The 18,978-nt window shown below is 39.5% G+C and overlaps 2 protein-coding genes across 8 annotated transcripts in view; both read left to right on the plus strand.

The window, feature by feature from the left end:
• LOC131216891 (CSC1-like protein RXW8) overlaps positions 1–16,854 on the plus strand; it is a 46,522-nt gene extending 29,668 nt beyond the window's left edge. For 4 of the 7 annotated variants that reach the window (XM_058211489.1, XM_058211492.1, XM_058211491.1 and 1 more), the window contains 3 exons: positions 13,176–13,367; positions 14,352–14,650; positions 15,263–16,854. In XM_058211489.1, the coding sequence (XP_058067472.1) occupies positions 13,176–13,367; positions 14,352–14,650; positions 15,263–15,278 (507 nt within the window). In that variant the 3' untranslated portion in view covers positions 15,279–16,854. Of the gene's footprint in view, positions 1–13,175; positions 13,388–14,351; positions 14,655–15,262 lie in introns of those variants that run through there. The other 3 variants (XM_058211490.1, XM_058211493.1, XM_058211495.1) reach the window with 3 other exon arrangements.
• Positions 1–18,978, plus strand: part of LOC131216893 (pre-mRNA-splicing factor sap145-like) — an 85,581-nt gene that overhangs the window by 25,768 nt on the left and 40,835 nt on the right. The gene's annotated exons all lie outside the window — the stretch shown is intronic.

Below are 18,978 nucleotides of genomic sequence, written 5' to 3' on the forward strand. Positions count from 1 at the left end.
CAGCTTATCACCCTGGGGTGGGTGTCTACAATTGGCCACAAGAGCTAATATCTTAAAGTAGTCTACGCCATATGTTTGAGTATAACCCTTTGCAGCTAACCATGCCTTGTAACGATGAACAAAACCATTTGGAAGATAATGGTATAAACCCATCAGCATCCAACTATCTGTTTGCCTTCATGTAAGGGAACTAACTCCGAGGTATTGTCATTTCTTCTTTTCGAGCGCCTGCATTTCTTCCATCATAGCTCTAGTCTAGTAAGGGCTATTCATAGCTTCTTCAAATTACGTGGGGTTATAGAGGAGGATTCAGAAGCTACAAAAGTCTAGTAGGACGGTGAAAGATGGTGATATGAAATAAAATTACTAATGGGATGCTTTATGCATGAGTGGGGAGGCTTGTGCAAGGATATAGGTAGATGATCAGGAGATATAGAGTTTATACCTGAACCACCAACAAAAGCCGATGAAATGATGGGTGGTTGATCATTAGAGGATTTAGTCCATCAATGATTAACAAGAATAGGCTTTAAGATAGGCGGAGTGAGAACATCGTCAAGACAAGATACTGGAAGGAATATAGAGTTAGACTGCACAGGCTCCTCCTGATTTGTAAGAGGATTATGTAGAGATCTCATTTCATCAGAAAAGTACGATGCGTCTCCCAAGAAGGTCACCTCAGTGGATACATCTCTTACTAGTTAGAGGGTCATAACATTTATACCCCTTTTGTGATCGAGAGTAATCTAAGAATCCGCACTTTGTGGCCCCATGATTCAACTTGTCATTACTACCATCGAAATTTGAACAAAATATGTACATAAAAAAAAACTCTTAGGGGATAGAGGAAAAATGTTTATCATGCGGATGCAAAATTTCAAATGAAGACTTGTGTGACAATATTCGAGATGGAATGCGATTAATTAGAACTATAACAGTAAACAAGGCATCATCCCAAAATCGTTTGAGAAGATTCATACCAAGTAAGAGGACATGGGTAACTTCAAGAAGGTGATAGTTCTTTCGCTCATCCATACCATTTTGTTGAGGGGTTCATGGACATGAAGTACGGGGTAAAATACCACGGCCTTGCAAAAAGGACAGAAAGACATGCGACATATATTTGCCCTTATCATCAGAATGTAGAATTTTGATAGGACATTGAAATTGGATAACCACCTCATTATAAAATATTAGAAAATAAACTCATATCATTCGAGTGCAATCATCAATAAAAGCAATAATACACACACACACACACACACACACACAAAGATAATAGAGGCAGGTCCCCAAACATCAGAGTGGACTAGCTTGAATGGTCTGAGTTTCCTTTTAGATGAACTAGGAGGAAACATAGTTCAATAATGCTTGGAGAACTCAAAAGTGTCATAACATAAATGTTTATATACAAAAATTGAAGGAAATAAAAGTTTTAACCTAAATAAATTTATGTGCTCGAAGTGGCATTGCTATCTAAACACCGACTCCCTATTTAAGGACAAGGCACTAGATGCTATTGCAGGTGCATCATGCAAGAAATAAATGCCTTAATGTTCATGGCCCCTACCAATCATTTGCTTCGTGTGGAGGTCCTAAAACACATAATGAGAAGGAAAGAAGGTTATTGAACAATTAAATGATTTCGTAAGAGAATTGATAGATAATAGATTAAGGGGAAAGTTGGGAACATGCGAAAAATGCATGGAGGGAGAAAGCTTGATGGAATCAATTCTAGATATAAGAATTTGGTTTCCATCAATAATAGTGACAAAATGAGTCTCACTAGAAGAAAGATAAGAGCTAAATAGATGAGATTTACCAGTCATATGAGAGGTGGCTTTAGAGTCAATGATCTAGGGAGAAGGAGAAGAGGACACATGGAGAGCAGTACCTGATTAGGCTATAGAGGCTCTAGAAGAGTTAGGAACATCACGAACATGAAGTCGCATCAATGCATCACAGGCCTCATGAAACAAAAGAACAGAATTACCTGAGGAAGACTTCTCTATTGCAGCTGGCTGTGAAGTTGTCTTGGAACTAATGGAGACACTACTAGCTACATACACACTGCCCCAAGATGGACAACCAACAAGATCCCAGCATCTATCAATAGAGTGATTTGTACCCCCAAAATGTGTATAGAGGCGAGGTCCACGTCCACGTTCTCGTCCATCACGGCCATTACAGATAGTTATGTACTTCTCTGTCTATTTGTGTGTGCATGTTCACAGTGTTTGGTGCTCCTATGGAGTACTTTATTGTAATCCTAGTATTATAATAAAAAGGTTGTGTGGGGTTGGAAGCCCCTACACAACAACGTATTCTCCAATCCTCTTCTCTCTCTCTCTCTCTCTCTCTCTCTCTCAATCTCGTCTTTTCCATTCCTTTCATCTGCTTCCTCAAACATTTGCTACTCTACTTGGTATCGTAGCCTAACAGGGACACTCACGTTGATTGGAGTTGCAGGGGCTTGCTGACATCAATAACTATACGTCTGACGTCAACAAGTTTACATATTGTACGACCGGTTTTGCATCGGGAAGAACATGATGTGATGCAGCTTGAGTTTAGAGGAATTATGGTGATTTTTGCAAGATTTTTCGGGCTGATTTAAGGCGTGTTTAGGCCGTTTTTCAAGTCCGGTGGAATAACCCCAAATCTTTGTGTTTTTGCGAGTTCTTTCAAACGGTAAGGATTTTTTGGGGTTTCTTCTTAAGGTGGATCGGTTTACCATATGAAGGCATCCATGGCAGTTTTTCTGATCAAGGGGAGTTTTTTTTTGGTGTTTTTTGGGCACTATAGTGGTGTGGCTCCACCGTTTTTGCCCCCTCGGGGACCCTGAACATACTCCAAAAGTTCTGGTGTATATTTGAGATGAGTGTGTTATGTCTGTGCAAGTTTTTTTGTGAAGTTTTCTGTTGGATTTTGAGTTTTCTCTTCTTCTTAGGCCCATAACCCATTGTTTGGATCTTCTGTTGTGTGGAAATCTGTCACGTATAGTCTAGTGACTGCCCTTATCATCTGAGGTCCTCCATAAGTGTCTCATTGCTTCTGTTCAGTGTTTGTGGACCATATGGATGGTAGAATCTCTTCCGGATCTGGTGCGGGGTCTTTGGAATCTGCACCCCTAGTGGACTACAATAGTCAAGTTAGATGGTAATAATTATTTGTAATGGGTTCAATCCGTGAAATTATTTTTGGGAGGAAGGGATAGACTTAACTACATATTAGATGTTGCCTCAGACCCTACAGATGGGTATTACAAATCCTGAACCAAGGAGAACTACCAAGTCATGGCTTGATTACTTAATGGTATGGATCCATCTGTCAGTAACTCTATTATGTTTCTATCTCCTACAAAAAAGATATGGGATACCCTCCATGACATGTATTCAGAAGCAAAGGAGAGTTTTTAAATTGATTTCAGATAGAGCTGTACACAAGTCAAAGGCATAACTCAGCTCGGCTTGGCTAGTAGCTAACCTCAGCTGGGCTCGGACCTCGAGCCTGATTGGCTAGATCGGCTCGGTTTGGTTAGCAACTCGGGCTAGTTTGAGCCGATGTGACATATTCTCAAACACAGTGCATCTTCAATTTCTCACAGAATGCAAAGAATAACAACACGTTCATGTATTTCATCAAACACTTGGCGAGCAGCATCAAAATCAAGATATGAGTGCGGTCTTATAATGTAAAGTTTTTTTTTTTTTTTTTTGTAGTAATTTGTTTCGTATCCATTCCTTTCTCACTACCAGCCGATCCCGCGAAGAATGTATGCACTCAAAACAACACTTTGTTGAGTCATTTCATCAAACACTCGGCGAGCAGCATCAATATCAAAATAACTGATCACTGAGCCGATTTGATCCGAGTCGATTCGAGTTGAGTTTTGATCCGAGTCGAGCTCGAGCTTGAGCAAGCTTGAACTTGGCTCGCTCTAAAAACCAGCTCGACTAAATTCGAATCCAATTTCGAGCTGAGATGAGTTGAGCTTTTCAGTGTCGAGTCGAGTGAGCTGACCGAGCTAACTCGACTCATGTACAACTCTAATTTCCATTATCGGTAGGTTCCAGCAGGATTCGCGATCTCTAAAGGAGTACTTTTTTGCCCTTCGAGGTATGTGGGATGATTTGGATCTCTATCATCCTCTTCCGTCCGAAAGGAAGAAAGATTATGATCTTGTTTGTAAACTACGAGAAGAAACCTGAAGCATGCAGTTTCTTTCCAACCTTAACTCTAAATATAAAGGTGTTTGTGAGTAGATCGTTGTGATGGATTCTCTTCCTCTGACTGCGATTTATGATTTGATCCAGCGTGTTGCTACCTCAACCACATCAACCTTTGTATCATCTGATAACTTTGCATATGCAGTTAGTGACCGGTCTTTCAATCTTCTATTTAGAGCACCTGAGCGTGGACATGATTTTGGTTTTAACAATTAAGGCCGGGGCCGTGCTATCGATCGTGGTGGCAATTGTTGCCGACGTGGATGTGGATGCGGATGTGGAAGTGATGCATCTCGTAGTTGTACACATTGCGATGGCACAAACCATTCTGTTGATCGGTGTTGGAAACTTATGGGTCGTCCATCCTTGGTGAATGCATCTTCAACTAGTAGTGCACCTTCTGATGCTGATCCAACTTTGCATCCTTCACTTGCAGAACCTCAAGGGAAGTCTCCTTCAGGTGATACTGTCCTTGTCTCTCTCATGAGATCTATGATGCCTTTATGCGACTTCATTTTCGTGACACTCCTGATGTTTCTGGAGCTGCTGTAGCCCAGTCGGGTACAACTCTCCATGTGTCCTCCTCCTTCGCCTTAGGTCATTGACTCTGGAGCCAACTCTCACATGACTGGTAAGCCTCACCTATTCAATTCATATCTTCCTTCTAATCAATTACATTTTGTCACTGTTGCATATGGGAACCAAACCCCTGTATCTTAAACTTACATCTACAAGCTTTCTTCGTCCTTGCATTTGTCATTGGTTTTACATGTTCCTAGTTTTTCCCTCAATCCATTATTTGTTAGTTCTGTTACCTTGAATTATTCAGTAACATTCTTTCCCCCTCATTGTGTATTTTAGGACCACCAGACGAAGCGGATGATTAGTGGCGGACATGAACGTGACAATGTTTACTTCCTAGATGATGCTTCTGTGATAGGGACTAGTTCATTGTCTTTAGATAGGGAGTCGGTGTTTAGGTGGCATTGCCGCTTAGGGCACCCATCCATGTCTAGATTAAAGCTCTTATTTCCTTCAATTTCTGTATCTAAACCTTTATGTTTTGAAACTTGTGAGTTCTCCAAACATCACCAGATTGTCTTTCTTCCTAGTTCATTTGACAGGAAACCAAGACCATTTGAGCTAGTCCACTTCGATGTTTGGGGTCTTGCCCCTATTGTCTCTATTTTCGGATACCTTTATTGATTATTGCAGTCGAATGACATGGGTGTATCTTCTAAAGTCTAAACATGAAGTGTTTGATATGTTTAAAATATTTTACAACGAGATTATTACCCAATTTCAATGTCTTATTAAAATTCTACATTCTGACAATGGGGGTAGGTACCTATCGCATGCCTTTCTTTCTTGTAGGACCATGGTATTTTGTCTTGCACTTTGTGTCCACGGACCCATCAACAAAATGGTGTGGTTGAGCGAAAGAACCATCACATTCTTGAAGTCACCCGTGCCTTCTTATGGTATGAGTCTTCCTAAATGTTTTTGGGATGAGGCTTTGCTTACTGATGTATTTTTAATTAATCGCATTCCATCTTGAATATTGTCTCGTAAGTCTTCATTTGAAATTTTGCATTCGCACGATAGACCCTTCCTTTTATACTCTAAAGTTTTTGAATGTACATGTTTTGTTCAAATTCTCGATGGTACCAATGACAAGTTGAGTCCACGGGCCACAAAGTGCGTCTTCTTAGGTTACTCTAGATCACAAAATGGGTACAAATGTTATGACCCTTGCACCGATAAGCGATATGTGTCCGCAAAAGTGTCATTCTTCGAAGACATTCTGTACTTTTCTGATGAAGGGAAATATTTGCATAGTCCTCTTCCGTGTTACGGGGAGCATGTGCAATCTACCTCTGTACCTCTTCTTGTTTCTTGTCTTGATGATGCTCTCACTGCATTTGTCTCAAAGCTCATTCTTGTATATCGTCGACAGACTAAATCCTCCATTGCTCAGCGCCTCTTATCTCATCTGCTTCTGCTGGTGGCTCAGGTATAAACTCTTTTTCTCCTGATGATCTTCGTATTGCCTTGTGTAAGCCTCCCTGCTCATGCACTAAGCATCCATTAGCAATTTCGTTTCCTATCACCATCTTTCACCTTCATTCCAGTCCTTTGCAGCTTCCATATCCTCCATGGTTACCCCACATAATTTGAAGGAAGCTATGAGTAGTCTTGACTGGACCAAGGCTATGATGGACAAAATGCAGGTGTTGGAAAAGAACAATACTTGGGAGCTAGTTTCCTTACCTGAAGGCAAACAAACAATTGGTTTTCGGTGGGTTTATACCATCAATTAGCTCCTTCCCAATGGTTCTATTGATTGGTATAAGGCACAGTTAGTTGCAAAGGGTTATACTCAAACATATAGCATAGACTACTTTGAGACATTCTTTCCTATGGCCAAGCAACTTTGTTTGTGTGGCTATCTCATTGGTGGTCAATTTATCTTGGCCCCTATTTCAATTCGATGTGAAGAATGCCTTCTTGGATGGTGACCCCGCTTAAGCGGTTTGTATGGATTAACCCCCAGGCTTCTCTATGGCTTCTAACAAATGCCTTGTATGTTGCTTGAAGAAGTCCATTTACGGCCTTAAGTAGTCTCCACGTGCGTGGTTTGATAAATTTAATCGTGCACTCCTGGATTTTGGATTTATTCACAGTTAAGCCAATTACTCCCTATTCATCTGTCGTCGACCTACTGGGATCATGTTGCTAGTTGTCTATGTAGATGACATCATGTTGTTAGGCGATGATACGGAGGGAATGGTACAAATTATATCTTTTCTCAAGACTTGATTTGAGATCAAAGATCTGTGGACTTTTCGATATTTTTTGGGCATTGAAGTTGCTCGGTCTAAGTCTAGAATTGTGCTCTTTCAAAGAAAATATGCCCTTGATCTTCTATCTAAGATTGAGATGCTGGATGTAAGCCTACTACCACTCCTATGCATCCGACTTACAAAATTACTCCTTATGATGGTGAGCTCCTCTCTGATCCTGGGATGTATCGCCGGTTGGTCGGTAGACTCATCTATCTCACTATTACTTGGCAGAATTTGTCGTATGGAGTGGGAGTTTTAAGTCAATTCATGCATTGTCCTCGAACCACACATCTAACCGCAATATATCGTATCCTTCAATATCTCGAGTCCTCTCTAGGCAAAGGTTTACTTTTTCAACAGCATGACCATCTTCATCTATCTGGTTACTTTGATGCTGACCGTGTTGGCAATTTACATGATCGACAGTTTACGTCCGGGTACTGCACATTCGTAGGTGGAAACCCTATCACTTGGAAGAGCAAGAAACAATCCATCGTGGCGTGATATTTTGCTAAGGCCGAGTATTGGCAATGGCCAATGCGACATGTGAAGTTATTTGGCTTCAAACCCTCTTACAGGAACTCGATTATCCCCATTTGACTCCCATTCCTTTGCATTACGACAATCAGGCTGCCATTTACATTGCTAGCAATCCGGTGTTCCATGAGCACATGAAAGACATTGATATTGATTTTCATTTCATTTGGGAAAGAGTTGCTAAGAAGGAAATTACTACTTTTGTTCGCTCCGGGGACCAATTAGCCGATGTTCTTACCAAATCTCTTAGAAGGGATGCTCTTATTCGTATCACTGACATGTTGGGCATGATCAATATCTATGCTCCAATTTGAGGAAGAGTATAGAGAGTTATGTACTTTTTTGTCTTTTTGTGTATGCATGTTCACAATGTTTGGTGCTCTTGTGGAGTACTTTATTATAATTCTAGTATTATAATAAAAAGGTTATGCGGGGTTGAAAGCCCTTACACAACATTGTATTCTCCAAACCTCTTATTCTATGCATGTTCTTAGTTCATTGTACAATGGGAAGGGAGAGGATGATAGAGATCCAATTCATCCCATATCCCCGAAGTGTTGAAAAATACTCATTCAGGGATCTTGAATCTTGTTGAAATTTCCCAATGTCTGAGGTTAGGTGGAAAATTCTCGATACATTCTGGGCTTCTAAATACATATCATGAAGGGTGTCCCGTATCCTTTTGGTAGAGATTAGAAACATGATGGGATTAATCACAGTAGAATCCATACTGTTAAGCAACCAAGCTATGACCTGGTAATTCTCCATGGTCCAAATCTTGAAATTTTCATCTGCAAGATCTGAAGCTTCATCCAATATGTAGGGGAGTTTGTGTCTCTTCCCCCTAAAAACAATTTCACTGATTGAGCTCACCGCAAATAATTGTTACCATTCAACTTGACCGTTGTGATCAACAAGTGACGAGATTCCAAAGATTCCACACCAGATCCAGAAGGGATTGTCCTCCACAAGGGTCCACAAACACAAACCCCAAGCAAGCAACAACATACTAGGAGGGGCACACACAACATGAAAACACTAGATTTACACAAATCTGGGTTCCGAATGATGGACTAGAGGTCCAAAACAATTTCAGAAGGAAAATCTACTAAGACTCATCACACAGACAAAAAAGCAAGCACACCACTTCTACAAGGACTGGATTCTCGCTAGATATACACCGCTTCTTCTGGTGTATAGCCAGGGTCCCATGGACCCAAAAACAGTGTTGTCGGTCCATTGGAAAAAAAAACCATAAAGAAAAACTCCCCTTTGATTAGAAGCAACTCTTTGGATAGTCAACCATGGTGAATCTGGTCCAACCCCATGGAGAAAGCTAAGAAACCGCTCCACATATTTGAAAGATCTCAGGAAAACATGGATTTGGGGATATTCCACTAAATGTGAAAAATGCTCTAAAAATGCCTCAAATCCTTCCAAAAATTTTCACAAAAATTACTATTAATCTTCTAAAATCAAGCTCTTTCAAACCATTTCTTTCCCGATTGAAATTTGTTAGTACGTGTACAATTGCTGACATAAGACGTGCGGTTGCCGATGTTAGCAAGAGATCGTGGTAGCAATCAACATGAGCTGTCCCACTCTGATTCTAGGTTGATTTGAGTGAGTTGGGGAGAGATGGGAAGATAAGGAGAGGAGAAAAGAGAAGGAGAAGTGAGAGAGGAGAAAGTTTTGGTAAAAGAGCTTTTCTTGTGTGTTGGGGCTTCAAGCTTGAACACAGCTTTATTATATTGTTAGTAATACAAATACATACTCTACAGGAGCGCTTAACCCTATGTCCATACATACACCCAAAAGGAACATAAAAGAAACACAACCACTTTGCATTCTCTATAAATAAAAGATTTTGTAAAAGCAGAAAATAAAAGAAGTAGCGCGACTGTGGAGATGAGTAGCACTGGCGATGGCGAGAGGTGAACAAGCGGATGAGAAGTGGTGGCAATGAGACGATTAATAACTTTTGGCGAACAAGCATTTTTGCAACTTCAGTGATGTGAGCCATCGTAACAACCATCTAGCACAAATGAGTCTGGAAGTTCAACCAAGGTTGGGCCAACTGTCCAATACAATCATAAGTTCAAACAACTATCCGAAACAAATAAGAATGGGTCAACTGCCTAATATAGACAACGAGTTTGGATCAACTATCTAGTTCAACTAAGGCCAAGCCAACTGTCCAATACAATCATAAGTCTAGACAACTATCTGACATAAATAAGAATGGACAAATGGTTCAATGTAAGCGAGTCTTAGTGATGAGGACATCACGTCACGCACACCCTTATGTAGGTATCAGAGGAGGCGGCAGGCCGCACCGATTTTCTTGTGGCTAGGCGAGTACCCGTGATCGTGCTGAAGACCCCATGTGCATGTGCGAGCGTTTGGAAGACCCCACACTGGGAAGATGCACATGGGCTGCTTTACGGAGTGATCCAAACCGTTGGATCGGAGGGACGCGATGATCAGGCCATTGGATCGCATGGATCACATGATTGGGCCATTGATCGTTGATCATCCACATCAGTTTTAAACTTTATCACATTTTAGGATTTAGTTTTTGATTATTTTATATTTAGACATATTATGAGTATTTTAGTTGATTTTATTTAGACTAGGGCTATTTTCGTTAAAGTTCACAAGACAAATTTTTGTAAATTTTGAAACTTCTTGGATCTATAAAAGAGGAGGGCGTGTGACCTCTCCCTCATTGAATTTCGTGATAAAAAAAGAAGAGAAAAGCTCTTATTTTCTTCTCCCATCTTCATGCGATTTGAAGATACTTCCATGCAATTTAGAAGGAAGATTGGTGCGAGGCTAATCTTCATCAACGGAGGTGCGAGGTCTCCATCTATCCCCACACCATCTTCTCTTTTCTTCCCCATCCAGGTATTTTCTTCGGATTCTTAATTATCGCATCCCAAATCTTCGTTTTCTCCCAAACCCAACTTTCCCATACCCATCCACAATCGAAACCCTAACCCTAAACTTAAAATTCCTAATTTTCCTACGTTCCCAAATTACCCAACCCTAATTTTCACCTTAGGTTGTATTAGGTTTCCTATTTTGAAATAGACTATATCCTATGCTAATTGGATGTCCCTATATCCATTAGATCCTAGTTTCTTTTTTATTTAATGATCTTGTGTTACGATGTTGGTAGCTTAGGTCAGGATTATGCATGATTTTCTTTTAATTTTCATGATATTTGTGATGAATATAGCGACGCTTGTGTTTTTTTGTTAAATATCTTAATTCGGTTATTTGATCTCACATGTTACTTAGTTCATACATCGATCCTGCAACACTTGGCCAATTACTCAGAGTAAACAAGCCCAATACAATTATAAGTCTAAGCCAAGGCTGGGATAATCACCTAGTCCAAACAAGCCCAGACCAACTATCTGGTGTATAAATGGGTCCAGGCCAACTACCTATTATATAAACAAGTTGAGCCAACTGCTTTGAATAAATACTGGTCACATCACATATCTTGGCAAGGAGAGCTTGAAATGAACAAGTTGCCAAGTCATAGAAGGAGAAGGTGGAGAAGAGGCGAGAACATGTTATAGAGCAAGAGATAATTTAGCCAAATAGCTTCAGCAGACAGTGGAAAAATCAACAAGGGCTTCAACCACACATCAAAGAGGCTTCAAATCCAGCAACGCGTGAACTGGAACTCCAAAAACTTGAGCTGATCAACAAAGGGGCTTCAAATCCAGCAACACAATTTAAAATCCTAAAAATTCCAGTCACAAGCCACCCCCTCTCACGAATCACAACAAGTCAGTAAGGAAAAGTCCTCACGACTCTCAAATAGAAAAAAGAGTGAAAAAGAAGAATGAAGGGTGAGGGAAAGGGGTTAATAAGAAGTTGTTGTGTCAGGTAGGGAAGAGGGAAAGATGGAAAGAGGGAAAGATCAAAGAAAAGAGGAAAGAAAGAAAAGGAGATTAGGAAGGGAAGGAAGAGAAATACCACTTGTCGAGATAGATTAGAAGAATAAAACTCATAGAGTTAAGAGGAAGAAGAAGAAAAGGAAGGAAAGAAGAAGAAAAAAAGAAAGAAAGGAAAGAGGAGAACCATCGAGGATTAGGAAGGGAAACACAACAAATAAACAAAAAAAATCTGCTTTAATAGAAAGAAATCAGCAAACCTTAGCTAAGGTAACACAAAAATCTGCCTTAACAGAAAAAATTCCAGCAAAGCCTAGCAAAGGCAACATATAAATCTGCTTTGTAAACCGTAGCCAAGGCAACACAAAAATATGCTTCAATAGGAAAAATTCAGCAAACCCTAGCCAAGGCAGCACAAAAATCTGCTTCAACAAAAATAAAAAATAAAAAAATCCGATAACCCTAGCCAAGGCAACACAAAAATCAGTAAGTCCTTCAGAAAAATCTTCAAAAAAAGAATTCAAGAAGAATAGGAAAAAATGAAGGGAAAAGAAGAAAAATGAAGGGAAAGAAGAAAAAACCTTAGAAGAAGAAGAAGAAATCCTAGGAGCACTTGGGCTTTGATACCATGTTAAACAGCTGCATTGTTCTAATCTTGAGGACGTATGAGAAGCTACAATGAGGAGGAGAAGAAGAAAGATGGAAGAGAGAAACAATGAAGAGAAGAGAGAGAGAGAGAGAGAGAGAGAGAGAGAGAGAGAGAGAGAGAGAGAGAGAGAGAGAGAGAGAGAATATGAGATACTTAGGGTCTATTGAAACCCCAACCCTCTACTCTTATTTATAATAGTAAAGGCGTGAATGGGGCTATGGGCTTGGGCACAATGGGCCTTATTCAACTATCAACCTTTCAATACTCCCCCTCAAGCTAGAATATCCTAATGAGGCCCAACTTGGAGCAAGGGCTAACATAAATCAAACCTAAGAAAGAAAGAAATTCTTCTCTAACATAATTAAACCTAAGAAAAAAAGAAAAATAACACACACCATATCCATGCCAAATCTAGGTATTAGGGGACTCCACTTGCAAATTGTCTATACTTCTAGTGGGGATTCTACCTAACCGCAGCTTAACCAAACAGCTAAAAAATAAAAATAATTCCCAGACAGTCCAAAAATTGGTATTGTAAATGGCCTTCAATGCTTCACAATTAAGTGCAAATGCCTATTACCCATATTCCATGTACCCCTGCTCTACTTGGGCAAGCTGGGTGTGATACTCCATTCCATTTATCATTATTTAACAGTTTTTTGCTTGGGCTTCCTCCTGCTCTATATGGTGATACTTCAAGGGAGATCCATAAAATGATTGTTTTCTCATTTCATGTTTTCTTCAGTTCTAATCGAGTTCATTCTTGTAAGCGCATGAGCGGGGGCACACTATGCTAAAGTTATTTTATGTCAGTGTTATGTCTTTTTTTGACATGTGAACACATTATTTACATTGTTTACATCTCCCTTTCTTTATGTTTTCAATTGAATCTCTATGATTTGCGGCTTTCTTGTTCCTTACCTGGAGAATACATTGATAATTTTTCTTGTTGTGATCTGGTCACTTGTATAGTTTTTTTTTTTTTGGTTTTGTTTGTTTGCAGAATAATGCAGAGAAGATTTATAAGAAGATTGTATATGCAACACCCAGTTGTCTTTACCAGGAATGTAGACCAATGAGAGTACGATGTGGTCTTTGTGGGGGAACCTCATCTTCTTTTAATTTATATTCAAATGAACTTCAGCTTGCTGAGAGGCATCCTGGTCTTGACCGTTTGGATTCATTAAAAGAAAAGGTGGTAATCTTCATAGCTGGGTACATATTGTTATCTTCGTTTTTAATTTTATACTCAACCATCATATTGGTGCGACTTCGGTGCACATATGGTGCACCGAGAATCGGTGCCGATACACACACACACACACACACACACACACACACTATGAGGTCGACCTCATGGGAACTTCCCATGAAGTCGAGCTGTGTGGGCCCCACCATGATGTGCGTCAAAAATCTACTCCATCAGTCAGATGCACCATTCCATGGTGGGCTGCCTTAAAAATCAAGTCAATCCATGGCTTGGGTGGGGCCACACCACATACAACAGTTGAGAGGGGTTACTCTCCCATTAAAACATTCATAATCATTTCTTTGGCCCACCGAGATGTGGTTCACAAATCCGGCCCATCCATTGTGTGTGTCCCACTTGGATGAGGGGTTAGACCAAGTTTCAGCCGCATCAAAAACTCAGGTGGACCCCACCAAGTGATTTTATATGTTTTAGGCATGTCTTCACATGGGTTTAGATGGTATAGCCCACCTGAGTTCCGTATATGGCAAAATTTTGAGATATCCTATAACCTAAAGGGGACCCATCAAATGCACAGTGTTGATGTTCAACACACATCACGGTGGGGCCCACACAACTCGACACTCATGGGAAGTTCTCATGAGGTCGACCTCAAAGTTCCATTTCCAAACACACACACACACACAGACACATGCACTCACACACACATAGACACACACACAACACAAAGTATTTATACCTGTAAAGCCGCTCTAATTTTTATTGTAAAATATTTTGTCATTTGGTATTTTGATTTGAATAATGTTCGAAAGATCAGGAATTTGTGGAACTAGTGAATCTTTTCATTAAGATCTTATTACACTGCTGTTTCTCCATTATGAATCTACTAATATGTTGGAGTATAGATGAGTCAAACAATCAATTGGTGTTTGTAGACCAGTGATTAAAATAACTTGACATTTCATGCAGGAATGTGCTGCTGCTTTTGTTTTCTTCAAAACCCGGTATGCTGCTGTTGTTGCCTCACAAGTTCTCCAGTCATCAAATCCCATGTTATGGGTCACTGACTTGGCTCCAGAACCGCATGACGTTTATTGGTCGAATCTCTGGCTCCCATATGGACAACTCTGGCTCCGTCGCATTACAAATCTTTTGGCTTCGATTGTTTTCATGTTTTTGTTTCTTCTTCCTGTCACATTTGTTCAAGGTCTCTCTCAGCTAGATAAGTTACAGCGGATGTTCCCATTTTTGAAAAGTATTTTGAATAAGTAAGTTTTCATCTTCTCGTTTATGATCAATAAACATGTATGATAATCCGCATTGCATACATTATCTTATATCTGCTCTCTCTCTTTCTTTCTTTCTTTTTTTCTTTTTGGTAATATGATGTCACTTTTAGATAATGGAACGTTTGAACTAGTTATCTACTATTGTTTTTTGTATGCACTGAAGTCCTCTCACATCATATGAAGAAGTGAAACTTCAATGACACAGTGGTGGTCAGCTGCCCACCCAGGGAAATGGGTTACAATGAGGTTCTTTGTCACAAATGATTGCCATAAGAGCAGTGATACCTCTTAATCTCCCACATCAAACAGATACCGCATTCAGTTATTCACGAGGTGTTTTCTTAGTGAAATGCTCTGTAAGACACCCCCCTCCTACCCAAAAAGAAGGAAACAAAAAGCCCCACACATGCGAACAGTCAAATCCTGTCTTGGCTGTTTGTGTGTATACACATATTTCAAGTTCATAACACAAGGCTGCAAATGAGCACGGGATAGTTCTGGCCTTTATCATGCTCCCTCCTCTTAAAGGCTTAAAAAAAAAAAAAAACTTAATTGAACCACAAAAATTGATATCTCTTGCCTTTATGTTAGGGGTCAATTCTTTTGAGATACTGGATCATGGCCTCACTCTCTTCAATCTTCATTACAAGAAGAACCAACTGCTGGCAACTTGTGGAAGTAAAATCAATGAGATGGTCATGGAGGCCTATTACTGATTTCTACAACATGCTATACTACTGCTATAGTAATCTATACTAAGTGTTTTCGGTAGCGCTCGTAGTGTAGCGTAGCTCCCTGGTAGCGTAAGCTATAGGGCATGTAGCGTACACTGCGTGTAGCGCGTAGCATAGGTAGCATACATTGCATTCCTGAAATCCTCTTTTTTTTTCCTTAAAAGTGTTTCTTCTATGTTAGTTCAACACCTTTTTTAAAATGGGGGTGACTCATCCCCATCACACATGACACTACATTAGATCATTTTGCACCATCCAAATTGTGGTCCATGTAATGGATAGAGCACTTAGATCAATCCAGACCATCCAAATTGTGGTCTGTATCATGAATTTGTGAGAGGTCACACTTAGAGACGTCTAAAGGCAAAGAGACAGATTTTACATGGAAATATGTGGTTGACGATCCAAATTCACAATCAAGAACTCATAAGAATTATGCATCTTGTAAAATTTATCATATTTTATTATTTTAAGTAAAAAAAATATTAATTTTAAATAAAAAATATTAAGTATTGTGTAGCGTACGCAATTGATTTGAGAGATTTGGGATGAGGAAGGAAGAGGAGGTGAAGGAAAGGGAAGTATTGGGAGAGAGAAAAGCTTCGTCTTGTGTGTTAAGGAAATAACACCTACGTAACACACCTTTATCATATCACTAGAAAAAAAACATATATGCTCCTAAAGAGCACACAACACCATGCACTCACACCCAAATAAATACACTAAGTACATTGCATTTCCTATACTCCCCCTCAAGTCGGAGCATAGATGTTGATCATTCTAACTTATCAGTAATTCGGAAAAGATCATCTTGACTGAGAGACTTGGTATGGACATCAACCAATTGTTCCCCGGAGTGAACAAAGGGAGTGGCAATTTCCTTGTTAGCAAACTTCTCCCAAATGAAGCGACAATCAATCTCAATGTGCTTCGTGCGCTCATGAAGCACTGGATTGCTGACATTATGAATGGTAACCTGATTATTGCAGTTCAAAGGAATGTGATTCAGAGGATTATAACGAAGTTCTTGTAAGAGGGTTCGAAGCCATACCGGTTCACATGTCACATGAGCCATCGTCCTATATTCGGATCCTGCCAATCATTGTGCAACAATGACTATTTCTTACTCTTCCATGTGACAAGATTGCCACCTACAAACGTATAGTACTCAAAGGCAGTGTTTTAAATATCGACGTTATTGGCCGATATATCCCACAATATATCTTGTATCCCACCTGTGCAATACGAGATGCACAGGTAGTGCTGAAATATCTCACATGCTCGATCCGGTGAGCATTTTCAATTTTTGATCCCCTTTTTTTGTTGAAATTATGCTAAATCAGTGTCAAATGGTTATAAATCCATTGGTTCTTCATGTTTTGCATGAAAAATCATAGAGTTGGAGCTTCGATTTCAATATCCATTGGTTCTTCATGTTCTCCATTTTTTTTTTTTTTTTGAATTTTTCCTTCAACCAGTTGTCAATTAAGATTAATTTCGAATTATTTACGAGTATTTGATAAAATGATCATGACAAACACTTTAATTTCGAAATTTGAGTGTAGGTGACCCGATTTGGGAAAATTTCAAAATTTCCCCAATTTCTCCCAAATTTCTTGCAATGTTGCACTCCAAACATGAAATCAAGCATGTAGGAGGGTTGATTTATTGGCTTGTGAAGTCCTTGTCAAATTTTAGAAAATAAAAATTAATAATAATAATAATAATATATATATATATATATATATTTATCGAAATTTCCCTTCAACCAGTTGTCAATTGAAACAAATTTCAAAGTGTTTAGGAGTGTTTAATGAAATGATCATCACATACACTCTAAATGTTATGCATTCAATTTGATTATAATTGCATTAGTTTAGTCAAACAACACATAGCTTAGGATCCAATACAAATGAAACCTATTATGCTCACTTCTTTTTTGAGATGTTATGATTTAAAAGTGTGTTTTACGGTCTTTTTTAACAGTCCCTGAAGTTTCATTGAAAAATTCAACCATTTTCCCAATGGTTCTCCATGTTTCCCAAAAAGTGTGATAAGTTACCCCATACAGATGATATATATACCCCATGAGATAACTGACACGTATATGTATCCCAAGGATGCGAAATGTAATGCGACACTAATATTTTGAACATTGCTTGAAGGTAAACCGTTGATCGTGTAAACTTCTAGCATAGTCAGCATCAGAGTAGCCAAAAAGGTGAAGATGACAATGCTGCTGAAATAGCAAACCTTTACTAGGTGTGGACTTGAGATATCAAGTATTTGACACACTGCCGTCAGATGCATGGTACGAGGGGTATGCATGAATTGATTAACAACACTCACAACATAAGAAAGATCCAGTTGGGTAATAATGAGATAAGTAAGCTAACCAACTGACGATACATCCCTAGATTAGAGAGGAGAGTACCAACATCAGGACTGAGTTTCAGAGTAGTATCCATAGGCGTAGTGGCAGACTTGCATCCTAGCGTCCTTATCTTTGAGAGCAGATCAAGGGCATATTTCCTCTGAGAGAGCACCACTTCCAACTTTGATCAAGCAACTTCAATCCTAAGGAAGTATCAAAGAGTCCTAAGATCCTCGATCTCAAATCAAGTTTGGAGGAAAGATTTAATAGCATCCATTCCCTCAATATCATCTCAAGACAACACAATATTATCCACAAACAATTATAACCATAACCCCTGTTGGTTGACAACAAATAAATAGAGAATGATAAACTTGGCTATGAATAAATCCATAGTCCAGAAGAGCACGAATGAACTTATCGAACTAGGCACATGGGGACTGCTTGAGACCATAAATCAATTTTTTTAAGCGACACCCAAGGGGCGAATCGTGAGAACCGTGAGGCATAGAGAATCTGGGGGATTGATCCATATAGTCCTCGAAAAGATCACCATGTAAGGACACATTTTTCACATCTAGTTGAAATAGAGGCAAAGACAAATTGATTGCCAAATAGATTACCACAGGAATAGAGTTAAGTTTGGCCACTGGTGAGAATGTCTTGATGTAGTCCACGGCTCCACACCATATGTTTGAGTAAAATCCTTTGCGATCAACTTTGCCTTATAATGGTCAATAAAACCATTTGGACGATACTTGGTAGTGTAAACCTATTGACATCCAATAGTCTGTTTTCCCTCGGGTAAGGAAACCAATTCCTAGGTATTATTCTTCTCCAACGCCTGTATTTCTTCCATCATAGCCTTAGTCCAATCAAGGCTGCTTATAACTTCCTTTACATTGTGCGGGGTAGCAGATGAGGATATGGAAGCTGCAAAAGACTGGATGGAAGGCGAAAGATGTTGATATGAAACAAAATTACTAATGGGATGCCTTATGCATGAGCAGGAAGATTTACATAAGACAATAGGAAGATCGTCATGAGGTTGAGAGTGAGAGCTTATACCCGAACCTCTAGCAAAATCATATGAAATGGTAGGAGGGTGATCAGTAGAAGATTTTTAGTTCGTTGATGATACATAAGAATAGACTTTGAAACAGATGGAGGAGCATCATCAAGACATAAGACTAGAAGAG

This window comes from Magnolia sinica, chromosome 10, assembly GCF_029962835.1.
Source record: "Magnolia sinica isolate HGM2019 chromosome 10, MsV1, whole genome shotgun sequence".
In the NCBI taxonomy this organism is placed as follows: domain Eukaryota; kingdom Viridiplantae; phylum Streptophyta; class Magnoliopsida; order Magnoliales; family Magnoliaceae; genus Magnolia; species Magnolia sinica.